At 35.8% G+C, this 18,640-nt stretch overlaps 2 protein-coding genes across 2 annotated transcripts; one reads left to right on the forward strand and one right to left on the reverse strand.

Annotated features, from left to right (window-relative positions):
• The first annotated feature begins 3,360 nt into the window (after positions 1-3,360).
• On the forward strand, positions 3,361-5,241 carry LOC140005022 (probable pectate lyase 9). Its single transcript, XM_072045091.1, has 4 exons — positions 3,361-3,801; positions 4,220-4,575; positions 4,680-4,815; positions 4,899-5,241. Exons 1-4 carry the CDS (start codon positions 3,361-3,363, stop codon positions 5,124-5,126), a joined length of 1,161 nt encoding a protein of 386 aa, XP_071901192.1. The 3' UTR covers positions 5,127-5,241.
• A 492-nt stretch (positions 5,242-5,733) lies between these two features.
• Positions 5,734-13,620, reverse strand: LOC113742689 (ubiquitin carboxyl-terminal hydrolase 6). Its single transcript, XM_072045280.1, has 18 exons — positions 13,462-13,620; positions 12,277-12,422; positions 12,022-12,057; positions 11,819-11,926; positions 11,551-11,651; positions 11,314-11,440; positions 10,102-10,161; positions 9,782-9,849; positions 9,503-9,553; positions 8,635-8,743; positions 7,629-7,717; positions 7,399-7,468; positions 7,206-7,286; positions 6,977-7,069; positions 6,801-6,849; positions 6,217-6,324; positions 6,067-6,141; positions 5,734-5,986 (listed from the first exon to the last, which is right to left on the reverse strand). The coding sequence occupies exons 1-18, from the start codon at positions 13,475-13,477 to the stop codon at positions 5,931-5,933; spliced, it is 1,443 nt and encodes a 480-aa protein (XP_071901381.1). The 5' UTR covers positions 13,478-13,620; the 3' UTR covers positions 5,734-5,930.
• Between the last annotated feature and the right edge of the window lie 5,020 nt (positions 13,621-18,640).

An 18,640-nucleotide genomic window follows, 5' to 3' on the forward strand; every position in this document is an offset into this window, starting at 1 on the left:
TTAGTTGACTAGGCTAAGAATTTGGTTATGGTTTAGTGTTGAGATTTCAAAAATCAAATCTCTCTCCTCTTTCTATTTCTTAAATATCACCCTTTGCTACTAGAAACAGAAAAATTTAAAAAAAAAAAACTTGACTATGATTTAAGGAAAAAAGAATTCCCCATCTTTTATACTGGAGAAAATTAACTCAGCCAATTTTTTTTCTTTCTTTTTTTTTTTTTTTGGGGCTGAGAAAAGTCTATTGAGGTTGTCGATCAATGGAATAGGATCGCGGTGCAAATGGTTTGTTGCAATTACTACCATTAGCTACTTGTCGAATTATGGAAAAATCTTAACTCGGGCCATGAAGGCCCACAAGCCATGATGTGTCTTTAGATGGACCACGTTCACGATCAGGTTTTAGAATTGCATCGCAAAGAACCCCCTTGGGGTGGGCCTGTGAAAGCCTCAAGAGGACACAGGTCATTCATGTCAACATGGCTGTGGGTAAATGTGGCCCACAAGCATCTCTCTCTTATCCATGCCAAAATTTCCATTTTGATCTTTTTCTTTTGTCGTTACTTGCCCTCCTACAACCTCTCCTTCCCTGAGTTGCCATAAAGTACAAGCTGTTAGTATTTGTTAGTCGGAATGCTTGAATATTATTAGTATTAATCTTCTATACACTGATAATATACACATTTTCATCGTTAGATGCATGATATGTAATACGAATTTGAATTTAAAACTTAAGTTCTACATATGTATCGTATATCTAACTGTAATAGTGTGTATACACCGTCAGTACATATAAAATTTATTTATATTATTATACCTTCTCAAAAAAAAAAAAAAAAGAGAAAAGAAAGCCTTCGCCTCCAAAATCAAATGCACTAGAGAAAGTGTGAAGAGAGGTGTACGTTGACAATGTGCAAAGAGGCTTACCAAAGGTCTTGGCTGTAATAAATGCTGCTAATTGTGTCAGTACAGTACTGGACATATTATTGCAAAGTCAATTAATTGCCTCAGTTGTTGACCTGCATGCAATGCAAAAGGTCTACTGTAATTGCAATCGGAATTTGCCCCGTTTTCGGGTGCAACCAACAGTCAACACAGAGAGGAGTAGAAGATATGAATACTTTTTTGTTGTAGCATAAATTGACTTGAGAGATGAAAAAGTTAAAATGATTTTCTTTTTTCTTCCTTTTTTAACGGAAAGTTGATTTTGGTCCAACATTTCTTCTATGTATGTCTGACTAAAAGAATAAACAATGCAGATTTTGTACAGAGATTCTGGTCATGAACCTTAATAGGGATTTCTATTTTTAGGGTTTGGGGGATTGAGATAACAGTTCATGATGGGAGAAAAATAAATTCAAAATTGGATGGTAGGGTTGAGAATTGAGCACAAAATTTCAATAAATAATAAAATTTGTTATGTTTTTAGATGTTATTTGAATATCTGTTTTCATTTGTTCAATTTGTGTTCACCATTACACACGACTTAAAACAAATAATAATACTCCCTCCGTCCCAATTTGATAGTCCTGTTTTTTTTTTTTTTTATCTGTCCTAAATTGTAGTCTACTTTCCAATTGAAAAATGTAGTTGTATTTTAATTTTCTAAAACACCCTTATTCAATGTAAGTTGTTGTTACTATAAACCTATCCCATTTAATGAGAGTTGATTCTTTTTTTACCATCAAATCAAGTTTTCATAAAGTTGTACTCTAATTAATGTGAGGGTATTTTAAGAAAATAACTATCTAAATTGATTGTTCTAACAAAGTTAACTATTTTTTATTAAACTGTGTGAAAAAAAAAATCAAAACTATTCAAGTGGGACGGAGAGAGAGTAATAAGAAGAAGAACACCACTTGATTTGGCCGACATAAAATGATCCACTCAGTACTTGGAACTCGTGAGCCACCTTCCCTACCCACGCGTGAAAAACCTGGCTCATTCTTGGATTCCATGAAACGGCAATGAGCATTTGATTACAACCGCAGGAGAGAAGACCATAGAAGTAGAAGAGGAAGTTGGGTGATGGAGTGATGTGCGATGATGAAGGTCCAGGGACGGCAGCCACCCGTGGACCATGAAAATGATTAATGATTCACTCCCATAATAACCATTCATTATCATCATTGTGTTTTTAACTAATGTTTTGCTGCTGTTGATTACCCATTCACTCCTTCCTTAGGCCTTGCACTAATCATGCATGGCTTGAAACATTAACACAAATTATTCAACAAGCAGCAGCAGCAGCGCATGCAGTTAGTTGGTTGTAGTACCCTACCCTGTGATTCGATTTAATTGGATCTCTCTGCTCAACAAATGTAGGAGAAGAGTTCCACAGAATTCAATGGAGTGAAAATTTTTGGTAAAATGCGCTAGTTCAAGAACTATTTGAGATATTTTTACTGTAACACTTTTTGTGATGTGATGTATGTGAGATAAAAAAATAATTAAAAAGATGTATTGAAAATTGCAATGATAATATAAGCAAATATCCCAATTTACATCAATCAAACGAGGACCATGCAAAGCTTCCCGTAACTCTTCAATGATTGGGCCAATAGCAGAGAGCTCATCATCTTTACTATTGATAAGTTGGACAATTCTAGATAACTTATTTCTATTTCTTTAGTCCAAATCATAATTTTACAGGATAAAGCTCCCAAAAAAGAAAGAAAGAAAGAAAGAGAATAATGGGGTAAAAAAAACGTAAATTAGCGATAATGTATATTGCGGAGGTTTAACCCCCAGCCGGTATCCTCGAATGTTGCTTTGAAAACTCCAAACAACTGTCACTGGCTATATGACCATATGAGACAAACCTCAACTATAAACTCATACCACATTTAAGTCCGAATTGTAACCTAACCATTACTCCTCTCCCATTACTCCCGATACTACTACGATTTACGATTCTGTGCTAGCTAGTATCGAAGCCATACTACGCGGTAATGGTTGAGAAAATTGTGGCGTTTTTTAACTACCGTTTCTATCTCTCTCTCTCTCAATCTCTGCTAAAGACAGATCAAGTAACGGTGTTTGATCTGTCTTGTCTACCTTTCTAGACTAGTTCAACTAGCTGAAAATAGCTTTTTCCAAAAGAAAAAATGGGGGATGAAACTGATCTAGGAGTACAACACAGCAATACCTGCTCCAATTTCCATTCATTTTACATCCATATCAAAAACTCCCGCTCACCACACACTAGAAACTAATGTACAACTTCCAATTAATAAACCTTGCATGTATAAATACGTGGCCCTTCAATTTACTTTCCCATGCAAAACCCTAAAATATATTCATCTCTCTTTCTCCAAATAGGAAACTCGGTTGTATGTTTGCAAAAACGAAGAACAAATGAACATGGGCATTCAAGGCATCCGAACGGCACCTTGGTGCACTGTTTGGGCTCTCATAGCTACCATTTCCATCATCACCTCAAGCCCTCCTGTGTCTGCTAAAATGAATGTGATCGACAAATGCTGGAGGACAGACCGCAACTGGCGCAGCCACAGGCACCAATTGGCTACATGCTCCGTTGGTTATGCGGGGAAAATGATGAACAACATTGGCCGAGACGTCATAAACTACAAGGTGACTGATCCATCCGACGATGCACTCAACCCTAAGCCAGGAACCCTGAGATATGCTATGACCCATGTCAAGGGAAAGGTTTGGATTACGTTTAAGAGAGACATGAATGTTACCCTCCAGAAACCCCTTCTTGTCAGCAGCTTCACTGCCATTGATGGACGAGGTGTCAATGTACACATTTCTGGTGGTGCTTGCCTAGTGTTGCAAAGGGTAATGAACTTGCGTTCTTTTTTCTTGGTTGATTTCGCCAGTCGATTTGTCTGTAGTTTAGTTCACGGTGTGTCTTACGGGCACCTACAGATGCTTGCTGGTCAACTTTATTTCTTAAAAATTTTACAGAGCACAGGCCAAGACTAGGAAGTTTTGCCAAACAGCCTTTATCAGGGAGCTATAATTGATGTAGTAAAATTCTAATATATGACGATTATCATGAAAATGTTATGGGAAATCCTGTTCAATCGAAACTATTATGGCAAATTAATTAAATGGGTTCATGATTCATTTCTATCCTTTTATATCTTTATCGCCAGTCGATGGTAGATGCATTATTATATTATTCTTTGAAGTTGTTATACATCTTTGTCCTGGCGAAAATTTTTTTTTTTGACTTAAAAATTTGGTGAAACAGGCGAACAATGTCATCATACACGGTCTCCGCATCCACAATTGCGTTGCTCAACCAGCAGGACCTGTTGTAGGTCCAGATGCCAAGATTGTACATTTAGGACCCGTTGATGGAGATGCTATCAGAATGCTATCGAGTTCTAAGATATGGATTGATCACAATACGCTTTACGACTGCCCTGATGGATTAATTGATGTTACGCGAGGCTCAACAGGTGTTACCATCTCAAACAATTGGTTTAGATCCCAGAATAAGGTCATGCTTTTGGGACATGACGATGGCTTCCGACGAGACAAGGACATGAAAGTTACCGTAGCCTTCAATCATTTTGGTCCTCGCTGCCAACAAAGAATGCCAAGGTACAAAATTCTCTTATTAGAACTCTGATATATGCACATAAAGAAGACTCTTATCGATCATGTTATCCTCCATTTTGTGTAATTGGTGGTTTTGTCTGTGTCAGAGTTCGATTCGGATATGCCCACGTTGTTAACAATCTTTACCTGGGTTGGGGAGCATACGCTATTGGAGGAAGCATGGATCCTACGATAAAGAGCCAAGCAAATCTCTTCATTGCCCCAAAAGATGGGAATAAAGAGGTATGTATCGATGAAGTCAGTCTTTTTTCCTTCATTTCGTGCTCCATGGTGTATGAAACTCTCAAGACTTTAACAATCGACAGGTGACATGGAGGCAGCACAACGGAAATGGCATGTCATGGAACTTCTTATCTGTGGAAGATGTTTTTGAAAATGGCGCCTCTTTCAGCCAATCAAGAAGTGGTGGCGGCGTTGCCGTGAGGCCCAACTATAGCGCGGAGCAGATTTTTCCGATAGAAGCAGCAAGAGAAGTGAGGGCATTGACCAAATCTGCTGGTGCCTTGAAGTGTCCAAGGGTATCCAGATGTTGAAACAAGGCTCAACCTGATGAAGGGCGCCAATGTGAAAAAGCGGCAGCCTCGAACATCTATTCGTTGTATACGATCTTCTGCCCCCTTTTTCGTTTTTTTCCTTTCTTTTCTTTCTGTTTTATGCATGTCATGGCATGGTAGCATTTAACGAGACACAAGCCAGCACCATAGCCTTGGATGACCAGAAAATAAAGGACATATATACACATATGCTCGTAAATACAATTAACTGCTTTTCCGCTCTTTGAGCTTACACATTTCACTGATCAATCAATACCATTACGTTTGGCCCCAGGACAATTGATTGACATGATAGTAACCTTTTTCGTTTTTCCAGAAAAACAGAAGAAAAAAAAAAATCGGGAATCACGATGACCTAGAGAAAATTAAGTCTCTACAGCCAACCAAACCTCGTGCCCTCTATTTCTGACTTGGGTTTTTAAATTCAGTTGTATGAAATTTTGCTAAGCCTGAATTAACCAACACCCCCGCAGACCATCAATCTTGCTGGGTTGGAATTGACCAGATTATGTCAAACTCCGGAAAAGTTTACCTAAATGCAAAAGTGGCAAATATAGGCTTTGGAAAATTTCAAAGGAGCCAAAAGTAAAAGCGAGAATAAAAAGGATAACCATTATCTGGAAATGTCACAAAATAAGTTCATCACAGAAAAAGCACAAAGGATTTAGCGTACAGATTGAACATGACTCATTGATATTGACAAAAAAAATAACACAATGGAAGATATGAAGATGTTTATCATACTTCTTGTAATGACATGATCCCCTCCAACAACAATCAAAATTACATTGCGACAAGTCGGGCCTTGTACATGCAAATATAAGCCATATGCCAGTCACCTGTGAAAAAAAAAAAAAAAAAAATTTAGATAATTTCAACTACCAATACAAGCCGTTTTATTGCTAAAGGCAATCCTTACCCCCTCCTGAAAGCCTTGTGATATCTTCCTCGCGTTGGGGAATCGGATTATCATCATCAAACTGGATCCATTTCCCTGCAATCAAGCAAACAAAGTTTACAAACTAATGAACCTGATAAACATGCAATCAAACAAGATACGAGGACTCACCATTTTCTTGCTTCGCCCATGCAACATAATGCCCCGAGTCAGCACTTCTACCTTTGTGCGTCAACACCGCAACCAGGTCATAAATTCCAGTTAAATGCACTTCTTTGCCTGAAAGGTCACCCAAATGGGACTCAAGTGAGCTCAAGGTAAGAAAGTAACATATCACGTAATATCTATTTCATGAATTTTCACCATGACGTATGGGGTATAGCCCACAATAACCATTCAGTGCAGGGCACTTTTATTTTATCAATCCAATATATTACCTCAAAATTTGGTTTTACACACTTTCCCCACCCTAGTTATGGGCATGTATTAACAATATACTTATCATCACACACATTTATAAAAGGTACACAGAACACCGAACAAAAATAATCATTAAATGAAATATATGATTAGGCATTAAAATGTTATTTCCCATCTCGATCACCTTGAAGCAAGCCATAAACAAATGGATTAAGGCATTTTACTTAACTGTGATCCAGACAAGAAGTAGTTATTTACTTAATGAAGGTAACCAAGTTCTACTAAAACTGAATAACTCAACAACTACCTAAAAGGACCAAAGATTTCACTTTTACCTTCCAGAGATGAATCTTTAGATGTTCCACCATTACCATTTGCTGATTCCTGAGTATATAAAATAACGTGTTGTATCAAGCATAATTATGTAGATGTGTATCCAATCGTTGGAGAATCTTGCAGATGAAAGAAAGCACCAGTTAGTGGTTTGCTTATATGGATTTCACATGCTAACCTCATTGTCGGTCATCTTGACATCAGTGTCTGAACCAGAGCTCTTCTGATCAACCTTCAGACCAAGTTTTCTACCTTCCTCGTCTCGAAGAATCTAAAAGTTGATAACCAGAATAATTTTCTGAACAAATATTGGCTTTATTTATAAGGGGAAAGAAAGAGGGGTGGGAAATTATATTGCAAAAGAAAACATGTTATAAACCATCCATAAAGGGGGGCAAAGAATGTACTTGACGGGGAGTTTCCAATCTCTTCCTTAAATCATCTGAACACAAATCAAAAACATCTAACACCAATGGATAGTCCACCTTCTGCAGATTGGGTGACTTTGTAAGCTAAATAGAAGTCATAATAAAGATTGATAATTTACCACAATCTTTGCCTAGACAGAAAAACAAAGGACGATTAAAAGGGAAAAATTACCCGCAAGATTTTTGCCTTCTGATTTGATTCCCTCTTCCAGAAAAAACGTACAAATTGAACAGTCAAATATCTGTGCAGGAAAATGACTGTCTAAGTACAAAAAAGAGAGAAGAAAATACAAGTAAATCTAATACCATAGGAACATGGTAAACAGATCTCTGGGAAGAACAACATTAATGGAAATAACAACCCTGCAAGAAAAACTAAGGGCCAATACATCAAATACATACCTCGGCAAGTCATTAATGCGTGAGTCTTTTACATAAATTGCACTGCGTCCCAAAGCAGGAGAAGCCTTTTCCAGTTCTGATTTCAAACCCTGAATGAATAAATCAATCAAAATAAATGGATTTACCCAAAACTCTATAAATGGGAAAAATGTTTTTCACACTTTCAGTTAAAAAGGTAAAATTTGTTAGACATATGCATACAACTGTGTGCAAAGCAGTTGAGCAGCATACAAACGGCTGCTAGAGATGATGTCTCTGAGTCATTCAGGTAAATGTAAAAGGATACAGAGTCAGCACGTTGTACCTCAATGAGTCAGAATAAAAAATAGAAATATATCTTCTAAATGAGAAAAATTAAAAAATTAAAAGAAGCATAATTGGATAACAAATTTTCCTTTTTTGACAGTATGAGCCCCTTTTATTCCAGTCTGGACTGCAATGAGATGAGTCAGTGACTACATTCTTGGCTATTACTTCAATTTGATGCTACCTATTTACTAGCTTATCTATCCTTAAATACATTATCAATCTTATCTCTACAATTTTTCAATTTCCCCAGAAAAAGTTGAAAAAGTAAATCTTATGTTGCAAAGTCATGTCCAGTTCTTTTTTTTTTTTTAATGTCCAGCATTGAACCACTGGTTCAAAGGACAAAAAAGAAAACAAAGAGGACCAACAGGTTGAGGAGGGAAATCAAATCAGAAAAGCAAGTTTCTGAAAGTTAAACACACTTCAAAATACTGCATTTTGGAAGATAGTAAAACTACAGGAGTCTAATTACAAATATCCAGTCATTGAGTTTATGCTTCTGATCACTATTCCAGTTACAAATTGGTGTTTGTTCTTTCCTATTTGTCCACAATTATTGTTTCTGCCCCCCCCCCCCCCCCAAATAAAAAATAAAAGAAAAACAAAAGTAGCTGAAGGAGGAGGATTAAAAAAGAAATAAAAGAGTAGATTCTTCAACAGAATCATAGAATCAAAATTCTTAACAAATAAAACTTACACGTTTTAAGCCCTCATGCAAATGGTTCACCTCTTGTGAAATGTGGCATTTAAGTGAATAAACTGACTCTCTCTCTGTACTTTCTTCGCCACTTTCTGTGCAATGAACCCTGGATTCATAGTCGTGCAAAAGATCAAATAAATAACATCTTACGAGGAACTCCTCAAAGCTAGACAGATACATATAGAATATTGAATTGTGTGTACAGTAGACAGCAAATGATACCAATGCAGAAAACAGAATAAAGAAGAAAATTCTTCTTATCCAGATTTAAACTTAGTTCCCCAAACACTTACTCCCTGTGTTTTTTTCACTGACAGGTCAGAAACAATGGCCAACAATTTGTCCACCTAAATCAATGCCCTGCAGTTTTTGACCAGTAATTCTTGATATATGTTTTGATAGAGAAACAAAAGAGCCAAATCGCTGGATTAACTATAAAAGGATTAAACCATCACTCAATAGTCTCTCTATAAAAATGTAAGACCCACCAAACAAGAGAATATATCTCAAACAAACATGTTGCAAGCCAATGGTAGGTAAGAGGAAGGGTAGTATGTGTGATTCTTTCATGTGGCTGGGCAGGACAAAACTGATCAAACCCTTACTCAGCAGAAGGCAATTCATGAAGAGAGAAGAACATAACCACTCCAGCAGGAAATCGTAAGGCCAACAGAGAAAAGGTTGCATATTGCAGAATGATGTCAAAATAGACAAACCAAAATCATAAAAGAAACTTCAACAATTTAAAGCTGAATATACAGCAAAATGATAACCAAAAGTACAACAAAATCAGAATGTAAAGGTAATTTATGTTCCTCACAAAGGCAAGACAAAAATAGGTTGCAACAAATACCAATCAATATACCTGCTTACAAACTCAATACCAAAGAGTGCCTTCACAGTGTCCGGCTCTTCACTGCAATTAACATGATCAAAATGAATGAAAATGGAGGAAAGCCAGTTTGCTATAAGAAATCATAGAAGTGTGTTTGGGAGTTTCAATCTAAATACATCTTCAAAAGTGAATATACAGGGTGGGGAGAAACAAGAGAGTTAGCAAATAAAAGGTTTCAACTGAAAAATAGAATTTCAGCAACCCAGCAAAAGTGAAGAAATTTTAACTTTAGCAAAATAAGTGACCTACCTAGAACTTGATGATTTGAGAGACAGAGAAAGTGTGTATAGAAGTTGTGTCCAGCATTCTTCAGCATCCTGTCATCATTTAAAGATAATAATCAGCAATACAGCATCAAAATCACCTAAGAAGTAGAAATGCTTTGACACTGACCAACATCTTCAAGGAAGTTACCCACTTAGAGGTCGGAAATTCTAGTCCCAAAGCTCCCCACAGATCACTCCTACCATACCCATCCCCAAAAGAAAAAGATGCCAGGTACACTCTTCATGCAATAAATAAATGTATTGGATAATTAAAAAGATCAGTATGATGGAATGCAGGAGAACCTGCTGCATGAAGGCTCCATTGTTCAGCTGGCCAAATTGAGGATACTTCTTCCGCAATACCTGTGAAGAAAGTTTAATTAAGCACAATACATAGACATAAGAATGCTGACAAGGATGTATTCTTCAACTAATTGTTGCTTCCACATAAATGAATTACGATCAAGTGCACTGAATAAAGGAGGTTCCATCTAGCTAGTTTTGAAAATTCATATCAGAATCAATGTCCTCTTCTTTGTAAAGTCCATTATTTACTGACAAGTATTCATTTTAGGCAAAGGAAAAAAATCACCAAGTTGAGTTCTTATATACACAAGATTTGAGAAAAAAATTATTCTTCCTTTCTCTGGGGACAAAAACGATGCCAGAGGCACTTCTAATCTTAAAAGAGAAGCACGATGTCTTCAGAATACTAAAATTGCAAGTGATTGCTAAATTTCAAATAAAAAGACTCCAGGTTTAAGATAATGAAACTAAAGGGTAGTACAGGGTCTACAATCTTTTTGACTCAGTGAATTATTAAATTTAATTTTGGGATAACACTGTTGCATTAGGGAAATCAGACATGAAATACCAAAAGATCATCTTATTTAAAAACAAGCCAAATGCTTTCACTGATGCCAGAAAGTGACATTTCCTTTTAAATTTAATACAGAAGCCACTGGTCTCTGGTATTTAAAGGAGCTTTCTACATCTTCTCTTGCAGAAGCAAACACAATCATTTCCACCTCGCCACCGCTCATAAAAATTTTCACACTCGAATCTAAATAACGCAGAACCAATGATACACTCCATCTATCAGAATTTCTTCAGCACTTTTGGGAACTCCAAATATTTAGACAGAGTAGGAAGATATAGGTGGTTTTGGTAGTTGTGTCCAGTTTTATCCATACTTTAAGACATTGGAACTTCTCAACAATTGCGGCACACAAATTTTTACCAGCTTAACTCTTAACATCCACTAGTAACAAGTGTCTGCCACCATTTCCAGAATTCACAAAGCATGCTTGTCAAGCACATTGATTGCATGGTTAGAATATTATAGACAAAGAGTAGGCCCCTTTATCAGAGAAAATATATGGAAAAGTAGCAGCCCACAAGATGGAAAAGAAGCAAAAAACTTTGTTTAATATGCATGACAGCTACCAAAAGTTTGGGAAAATCCAAAAAGGAAGTATGACATTAACAATCAGTCAGTGACACAAGCAATCATACCATCCAAAATTGCATCGGAGCAACTGGTTTAGCATTCTTATCAAGCTCAATAAATAAATCTCGTGTAGCAACTGTCAACTGATGAGAAGACTGGTCCACGTTGTTGCCAGCACCAGATGGTGGATAACTAACCAGAAAGAATGCGGTAAGAACAATACATTAGCAATAGAAGAATTGCAGCTTATATATCTAGAACCACTCTATAAAAAGTTAATTCAAGAAATTAAGAGAACTGACTTAGTTAAAGCAGACTTTAACTCCGGAACTGAATGCAAGCACTGCACTGTGGAGTTCATGTAGCAGGTGTTTCCAAGATTAAATAAGCCAGCAGAATGACCCTGAAGCAAGAGCCACATAATTTGTGATAGTACAAATCAGAAACAGTTACTACCTAGTGGCAAACTAAGAGCTCATTTTCACTTCTCTTTTCCAATTTGCATAATACATTGTGCAAAAGTAAGTGGCATCTATAAGATTAACTAGTTAAAAGGGTTAGAAACCTAACCACATTAACAACTTGAGCTTCTTCTGGCATGTCCTCAGCAAAAAGAGGACCTTTTTCTGGAGCCTTGATTATCTCATCGGCAGTCCCCATCATCATTAATCTTTGGCCCTAGACCAAAAACAAGCAGAAAAGCATTAATCAGGTGAACCATCACTAAGGCTCAGGAAAAGAGGGTAAAAAGTAAACCAACAAGCTACTTTTACCTCCTTTACTCCTACTTTCGGCCAATCTGCGTCATCCTAGATTATCACCAAACAGGAAAAGAAAAAAAAAGAAGAAATTAGTGCAATAGGGTAAGCTAAATGAATCACAAAACCATGTGCACCACTTTCTTTTTTGTTTAGGACAAAAATAATTTTCTTATGTATCTCTTTATTTTAGTTTCAAATCTTATAAGATACAATCAAGTGGTGCATTCATAATCGGTTCACTTCCATTCTACAAATCTATTTCATTACCTTTAGTAAACCACCTTTCACCATAATCTTTTGCCTTTCAGGTGGTACTCCAGTTAGGTCATACAATTGGCATTTGAAGACATACGGGGACTGAGCGGTGTCGATTTCCACAGCAGGAAATACTTTCTTCTGCCACTTTACACTTACTGCAAAAATTATGCAACCATAAGTAACAAACAAAACTTCAATTAAGAAGATTGTTTACTTGGTGCATGAGCATCAATTTCCTTGCAATAAATGACAATGTAATGTTTGGCGCTTTAAATAATTATCACTTGCATATAAGTGTACCAATGATACAAAACACTGAGATTTTCCTGAGACCAAGCTTCCTTCAGGAAACCATTTGCCACTAGCTCCCTTTTCCCTTTTCTCAAGGCATCTTCCATAACTCAAAAGGTGCCAAAACACTAATCAAGTCACCTGATTGAAATCATTTTGGCATATATGTCTTCTTAAATTCATTGCTTTTATTCATATCATCCTTTTGGACCAATCTAAGTATATTAGTAGTGTGGGGTAAGATAATGCTCAATTGAACTTGTAACCCAAGGTTTTTTTTTTTAATGACTACAAAATTCTTCAATCATGTATCAAACTGTAACATTGGCTTTCGTATGCCCTTAGACCAAGCTACCTCTTACATTTCTTACTCCAGCTCTCACATAAAAAACACAGCTGAGGACACTAAACTCAACCAGTGCAAAGTAACTTAAACAGTTCTGTTACCCATTCAAACCTTATGCAGCCATTGGATTTGTTACATGTGAATTTAAACAGAGGTTACATCAAGCAACCGAGTTGCACTGACCTAAAATTTTCCCTAAGCATCATAAGGAAGACTAATCCTATAAGTTATAATCGGTAGCTTACCCTGTAATCGTAAGTTCCAAGCTGTATAATCAATGGCTCACCATTAAAACTAATTCTGCTATAAAAAGTGAGGTAAAGATGATAAAGATGCGCAGAGCCGCAGAGCATTCCAGATAGCCAAGGCGGCAGTCACGGCGAAGATGTTTAATTTGATTCTCTCAATCAAAACCCATGGAATCGAAATATAAGCTCAAACAATAGCCTCATATACTTTTTATTAGCCAAAAAAAAAAGGAAATCCATCGTGTTCAAATCCGCTCTTAGTTGAGAGGGAGAAATTGATAGGATAAACAACGAGGGGAAGATTCTGACCTGTCAACGTCGACATCGGAGCTTAGGATTTTGGCTTTGATTGGATTCCTGTCTTCTTCCACGCCGTCGGGTAATCGGGTTTGGGTTTACTTGCAGGGGAGAGCAAGAGCGGAGAGAACTGGTTGCGTCGTGTGCATACAGAAAGTGTAGCACGAGAAGGTTTAGTTAAGCGGCATGTACTGCAACATACGACATCGTTTCAGCATCTGGGGGGTTATAAAATTGAAACTAAGGTGGCGTCCGGTTCGCATGTTAGAATCAGACTCGAATTCGGAATCATTCATCAAGCACACCCTTAAGCAGGTTTGGCTTTTCGAATGAGTATTCTTTTCCACTTTTTATTATCTCCATTTAACTAGGTTTGTACATTTCTTGAAGAGTTTATTGTTCAAATTTTTTCTTTCTTTGGTTGTTGTGTATATCATAAGGCATACATTGCTTGCTTTTTTTCTTATTGACAATAAAAATGGAAATTGTATTGGTTGCAACTAGTGCAAGTAGAATCCTTTTTAACTAAATATGTTACCAACATGGATTTTAACTACTTAGAATGTTTCATTTGGGATGTGGTATTGTTGGTGTATTAACCATAACCTAGGGGAACACCTTTTATAAATATGCTTGTTTGATTGGCTGATATAAGCATATCTTTTAGATTTAATAATTGATTTTAATTTTTCCATTGTTAGATTTAGGATTTAGAATGTTTGATCTGACAAACAGATAGTTGGAGATAGAAAATGTGCGGGGAAGGGTAAAAGGTAAAAAAATAAAAATAAACAAAATTGATTCCAATACTTGTAAGTTCAAATAACATAGAAATAACATAACTATAGAAAATTAGTAAGTAAACATAGTGATACTATATTTTTCCCCCTTTAGATTATGTTAGCTCTATCTTGACATGCGTATTAGATAATTTTGCAAATATAATAACTTACTTTTTGTTAATTATACTGTAATAATTTTTGCAACCGCGTATATGTTGGTCTATCTATTGTTTTGGCTTACACGAGACTTGTCAATGAAAGCTAAGAAGACTAGTCTATGCAAAAAAGTGTATGCTAGTCATTACAAAAAAAAAAAAAAAAAAACTAGCAATTAAGAAATTTAGGAAGCATAAAATATTTATGAAATTAGTTGGAATGTAGAAAACCCTCCTATGCGTACTATGTACTTGAAAAAAGGGAGATCATATCTATATATTTTTACTATCTTTATTTTCATTGCATCATAAATCAATCTAAAATAGTAATAGTGTGAGAACCCGAATTTTTACTTATTTTAATGGCTTAATTAATTATTTATTTACTCGTTCTCTTAGAATAATTTATTTTAACCATTTTAAATCAATTTATGCGAAACAATGTCTCACTTACATTTTTAAAACGTTTCGTTAGAAAAATTTATTTTTCGAAAGCTCGTTCGGTAAGGAATAACGAGTACACGTTTTCCAAGGTAAATTCGATCCGAGTGCATTAGTCTTGGAGAATTAAGAATGAATAATAATAGACTAAGAAAAGTTAATTTAGGCATTAGTAGTGAATGAGTTTAAAAAAATTTGTTTTATCGCGCGCGAATCGAAAGTTCACGTATATCGAGTCGGAACGGTTAAATGGAGATTTGAAAAACTAATACTAGATTACTAAGAGTAGATAATCACCATATTAAAGGAACTACATTGAAGGTTCAGTGCACCATTGAAACAAACTGAGAGAAAACAGCGGTACGAAACCCTTGCGCGACCACTAGTGAGAGTTGACTTTTTGCACACAACCTAAAGCTACTATTTCATTCTTTCTCTCCAAGTTTCATCACCCAAACAAATCCTCATCTCTCTCTCCTCACTCCCTCATTTTCGGCCAGCAACTTCAAGGGAAGAATGAAGAAAACTCTCCACTCCATTTTTGCTTATTCTTGCTCTAAAACACTTCTAATTTTGCATCCAACCTCAAAATCACTTAGAGATTAACCTTGGCTTGGAGGAAAACTTCGTCTTGGTGATTTTCTTTGGGAGTTTTAGTGGTGAAATTTTTGGTTTCTTCAAGAGTTAAGAGGTAACTTTCATCCACTTCAAATCTTTCCATTTTCTTGACTTTAATGGGTTTCGATTTTGACTATGAAGCTTGTAACTTCCACATTGTTGTTGTTATTTGGATTGAAAAGATTGGAGTGGACTCTATAAAATTCCACCTTGATAGTATAGGACTGATATGATAATGATGAGTGTTGTTTATGTTAATTATGTGATAAACAATATGAGATTTATTAGAAAAATGAAAGGAAAACCAAAAGAATTGCATAGGAAGCTTAGCCGAAAATCTGCCATATTTTTCTCGAAACTTTGGTTTGAAATTTTGATACTCAAATGACTTTAAATCTGATGTAGATATATTGTATAGGATGTGTGGAAAGTTTCCATCGAAAATCACTTGATTTGGTTGAGAAAAAATTGAGTTTTGGCAAGAACAATTCTGAAAAATCGTATAGCAAGAGTCCTCTGGTAGTAATTTTTGAACGAACATATCTCTTTGTACGGAAGTCAGAATCGAGTGCCATTAGTGGCATTTGAAACCAGACATCCATAATTTTCTAACGGTGTAAAATGCACCCTCTGATTCGAATTGAGTGAACCGTAGTAGTTCACCAAAATTACCTATTCTATTCTGCTGTGTTGTGCGAGTGACAGTGATAAGTTGTGGCTTGTCGCTTGAATTCGAGCTAGTTATGAACTGATTTTCAAAATGATTTCTTCTGATAAAATATAGCCTTTTGAATCAAGTTTTCAACGCCATTAACCATTCTCAATTTCAAGTTGTATTGAGTAAAATATGGTTCAATTTTCAAACTGCGGCAAAGCTAAAAATCTGAAAAATCCTTCTTTCTTGCTAGTGGACTGGTCTAATTTGATTTGGGATGCGTTGTTTCAAAAATTTTAGTGTCAATCACCTACCAAATGTATAATAGATGTTTCTAGAACCTTGGTTTCAAAAATGAACCAAAATAGGACTGATTTCATGGTGCAAAATGTTTTGAAAAGAAAGGAAAGGAAGAAGACAGATTTGCTTTGAAACATTTTACGAACTTCAGTCATTTTGTTAACTGCCTTTCCACCTAAGTTTTTGCGTGAAATTTGGTAGAGATATAATTTATATATGGAAGATTTATTGTGCCAAATTTGGTGTATTTTTAATGCCAATTCGATGGCCAAATAATACTTCAAATATAGCTTTTCAAATCTGAAAAATGACTGAACAGTTTATAAAATGCGACCAACTTTGAACTGCTATATTTCAATGCTCAAAACTCCGATTTTAGTTCCGTTTGTTGTATTTTAAACTTTGTTTAGAAATCTAATTGAGTTACAAATTTCATAAACTATTTCACTTTTTGTGAATTTTGCCAAATTTTTAAAATTTGCCGAAAACCAAGATTTAAACTGTCTTGTAGTGCGAATCAGTCACTTTAAGTTGAAATTTGAGTATTTTTCATTTAGAATCTTGGAAAAATGTCTTTAGGAACTTTTAGTACTTTGAAACTAGTTTCCAACGATATAAAGTTTTTCAATTTTGGACCTACTGAGTGCAAGATCTGATTTTTCTAAGTTTGACGCGTAAAGTTGAAATTTGTCGATTTCTTAGAAAATGAAAATTTAAGATCTCGTTATTCTTTCTTGATGTTAATTGATTGTTTTAAACTCGATTTCATGAAGGAAAGCAGTTTTTCTTGTGTTATTAAACCATCACTTTTGAACTTCGATTTTCGAGAAAAATAGGTTATCTTTAGAGACTTTAGTTTAATCTAAACAAGTGGATATTCTTTCTTGTGTGTTACGTGGTAGTGGGTTTACGTGAGTGATGTATGGTCACTATTTTTTCAGGTACTCAAGCGAGTCTTGAAGAAAATCCCGGATGGGACAACTAAAGACTTTACTCGCTCAATTACTTTTGAATTGGTGAGTGTCAAGTGCATGACTTGTTGTGTGTACTTGATTTATCTGTTTATATATGTGAATATCATTTTGTGAGACGAGTATGAACTTTATCGCACTTGCTCTTCTTTACTCAAACGTTACTTGCATTAAACTTGATTTTTAAAGTCGATTGGAGTGAATTTCGTCGGCAAAAAATACTCATTTACGTGTGCATGTCGTGTTGTCGTGCGTGTCGTGTTGTCCAGTGGAGTGAACCTTCTCGACTTATGGGGGCGCCCAAATCTCATTGGCCAATCTTGCGATTCGAGCCGGCATGAACTCGGTCGAGAAACTTGATGAACCATGGGATTATTACAAAACACAATTTGATCTTTTGAGATATTGTTCGACATATTCGTGGAATATCGCCCTTTTCATGCGTGTTCTTAAAAACAAAACTTGATCTTTTGAGATCTTGTTCAATATACTTGTGTAATATCGTTCTTTTCATGCGTGTTTGGTTACGGATTCGAGAGGGTGGAATGGTGGATGAAAGAAGTATTAAGTGAAATTTTTACGAACTTAATACCTACTCAGATGACGAAGTGTCATCACGAGGGGGTATCGGATCGAGTCTTGGTGAAGCAAGTGAAAATTAGTTCCTAAGAACTCCTGTATTCTTAACAAGCGTGTTATATTACCAATTGTGAATTATTTGAACTTTCTGACTTTAATTCTTGTACATATTTTACTGTTATTTATTACTTGAATTATGTGTTCGCATGTGCATGTTTTATTTTTTTTCTTGGCTTCACGACCATCCGTTCACCCCATTAGATTTGTTTTCCTTAGCAAGATCGGATGGGAAGATTTTGAAGAAAAGCCAACTATATTACTCTTTTGATTAATACTTTGGTTGTAATTGTTTGGTCGACTTATAACGGTTATATTTTGAGACTTGATACACTGTTGAATTTGGGATTTTGAATGTATTTGTCTAGACAAATTTTGGAGGTTGTATATTTTGGGAATGAGATGTACTTTTGGTATATTGTAATATAAGATTGAATATCTATGTATGGAAGTGACTTCTTTTCTTATGTCGTTTGGTATTAATAATTATTATTATATTAAGGTTGAACGGGAATTGTACCGAATTCTAGTGAGAGTTGGGCAGGCGTTCTGCGGATACCCTTGGGTTCGCCCTTGAAAGAAGGGAGCGTCACAAATAGAATAGTAATGGAGCGCGAATATCAAGTAACTACA

Source organism: Coffea arabica, chromosome 4c (assembly GCF_036785885.1).
Source record: "Coffea arabica cultivar ET-39 chromosome 4c, Coffea Arabica ET-39 HiFi, whole genome shotgun sequence".
Classification (NCBI taxonomy): domain Eukaryota; kingdom Viridiplantae; phylum Streptophyta; class Magnoliopsida; order Gentianales; family Rubiaceae; genus Coffea; species Coffea arabica.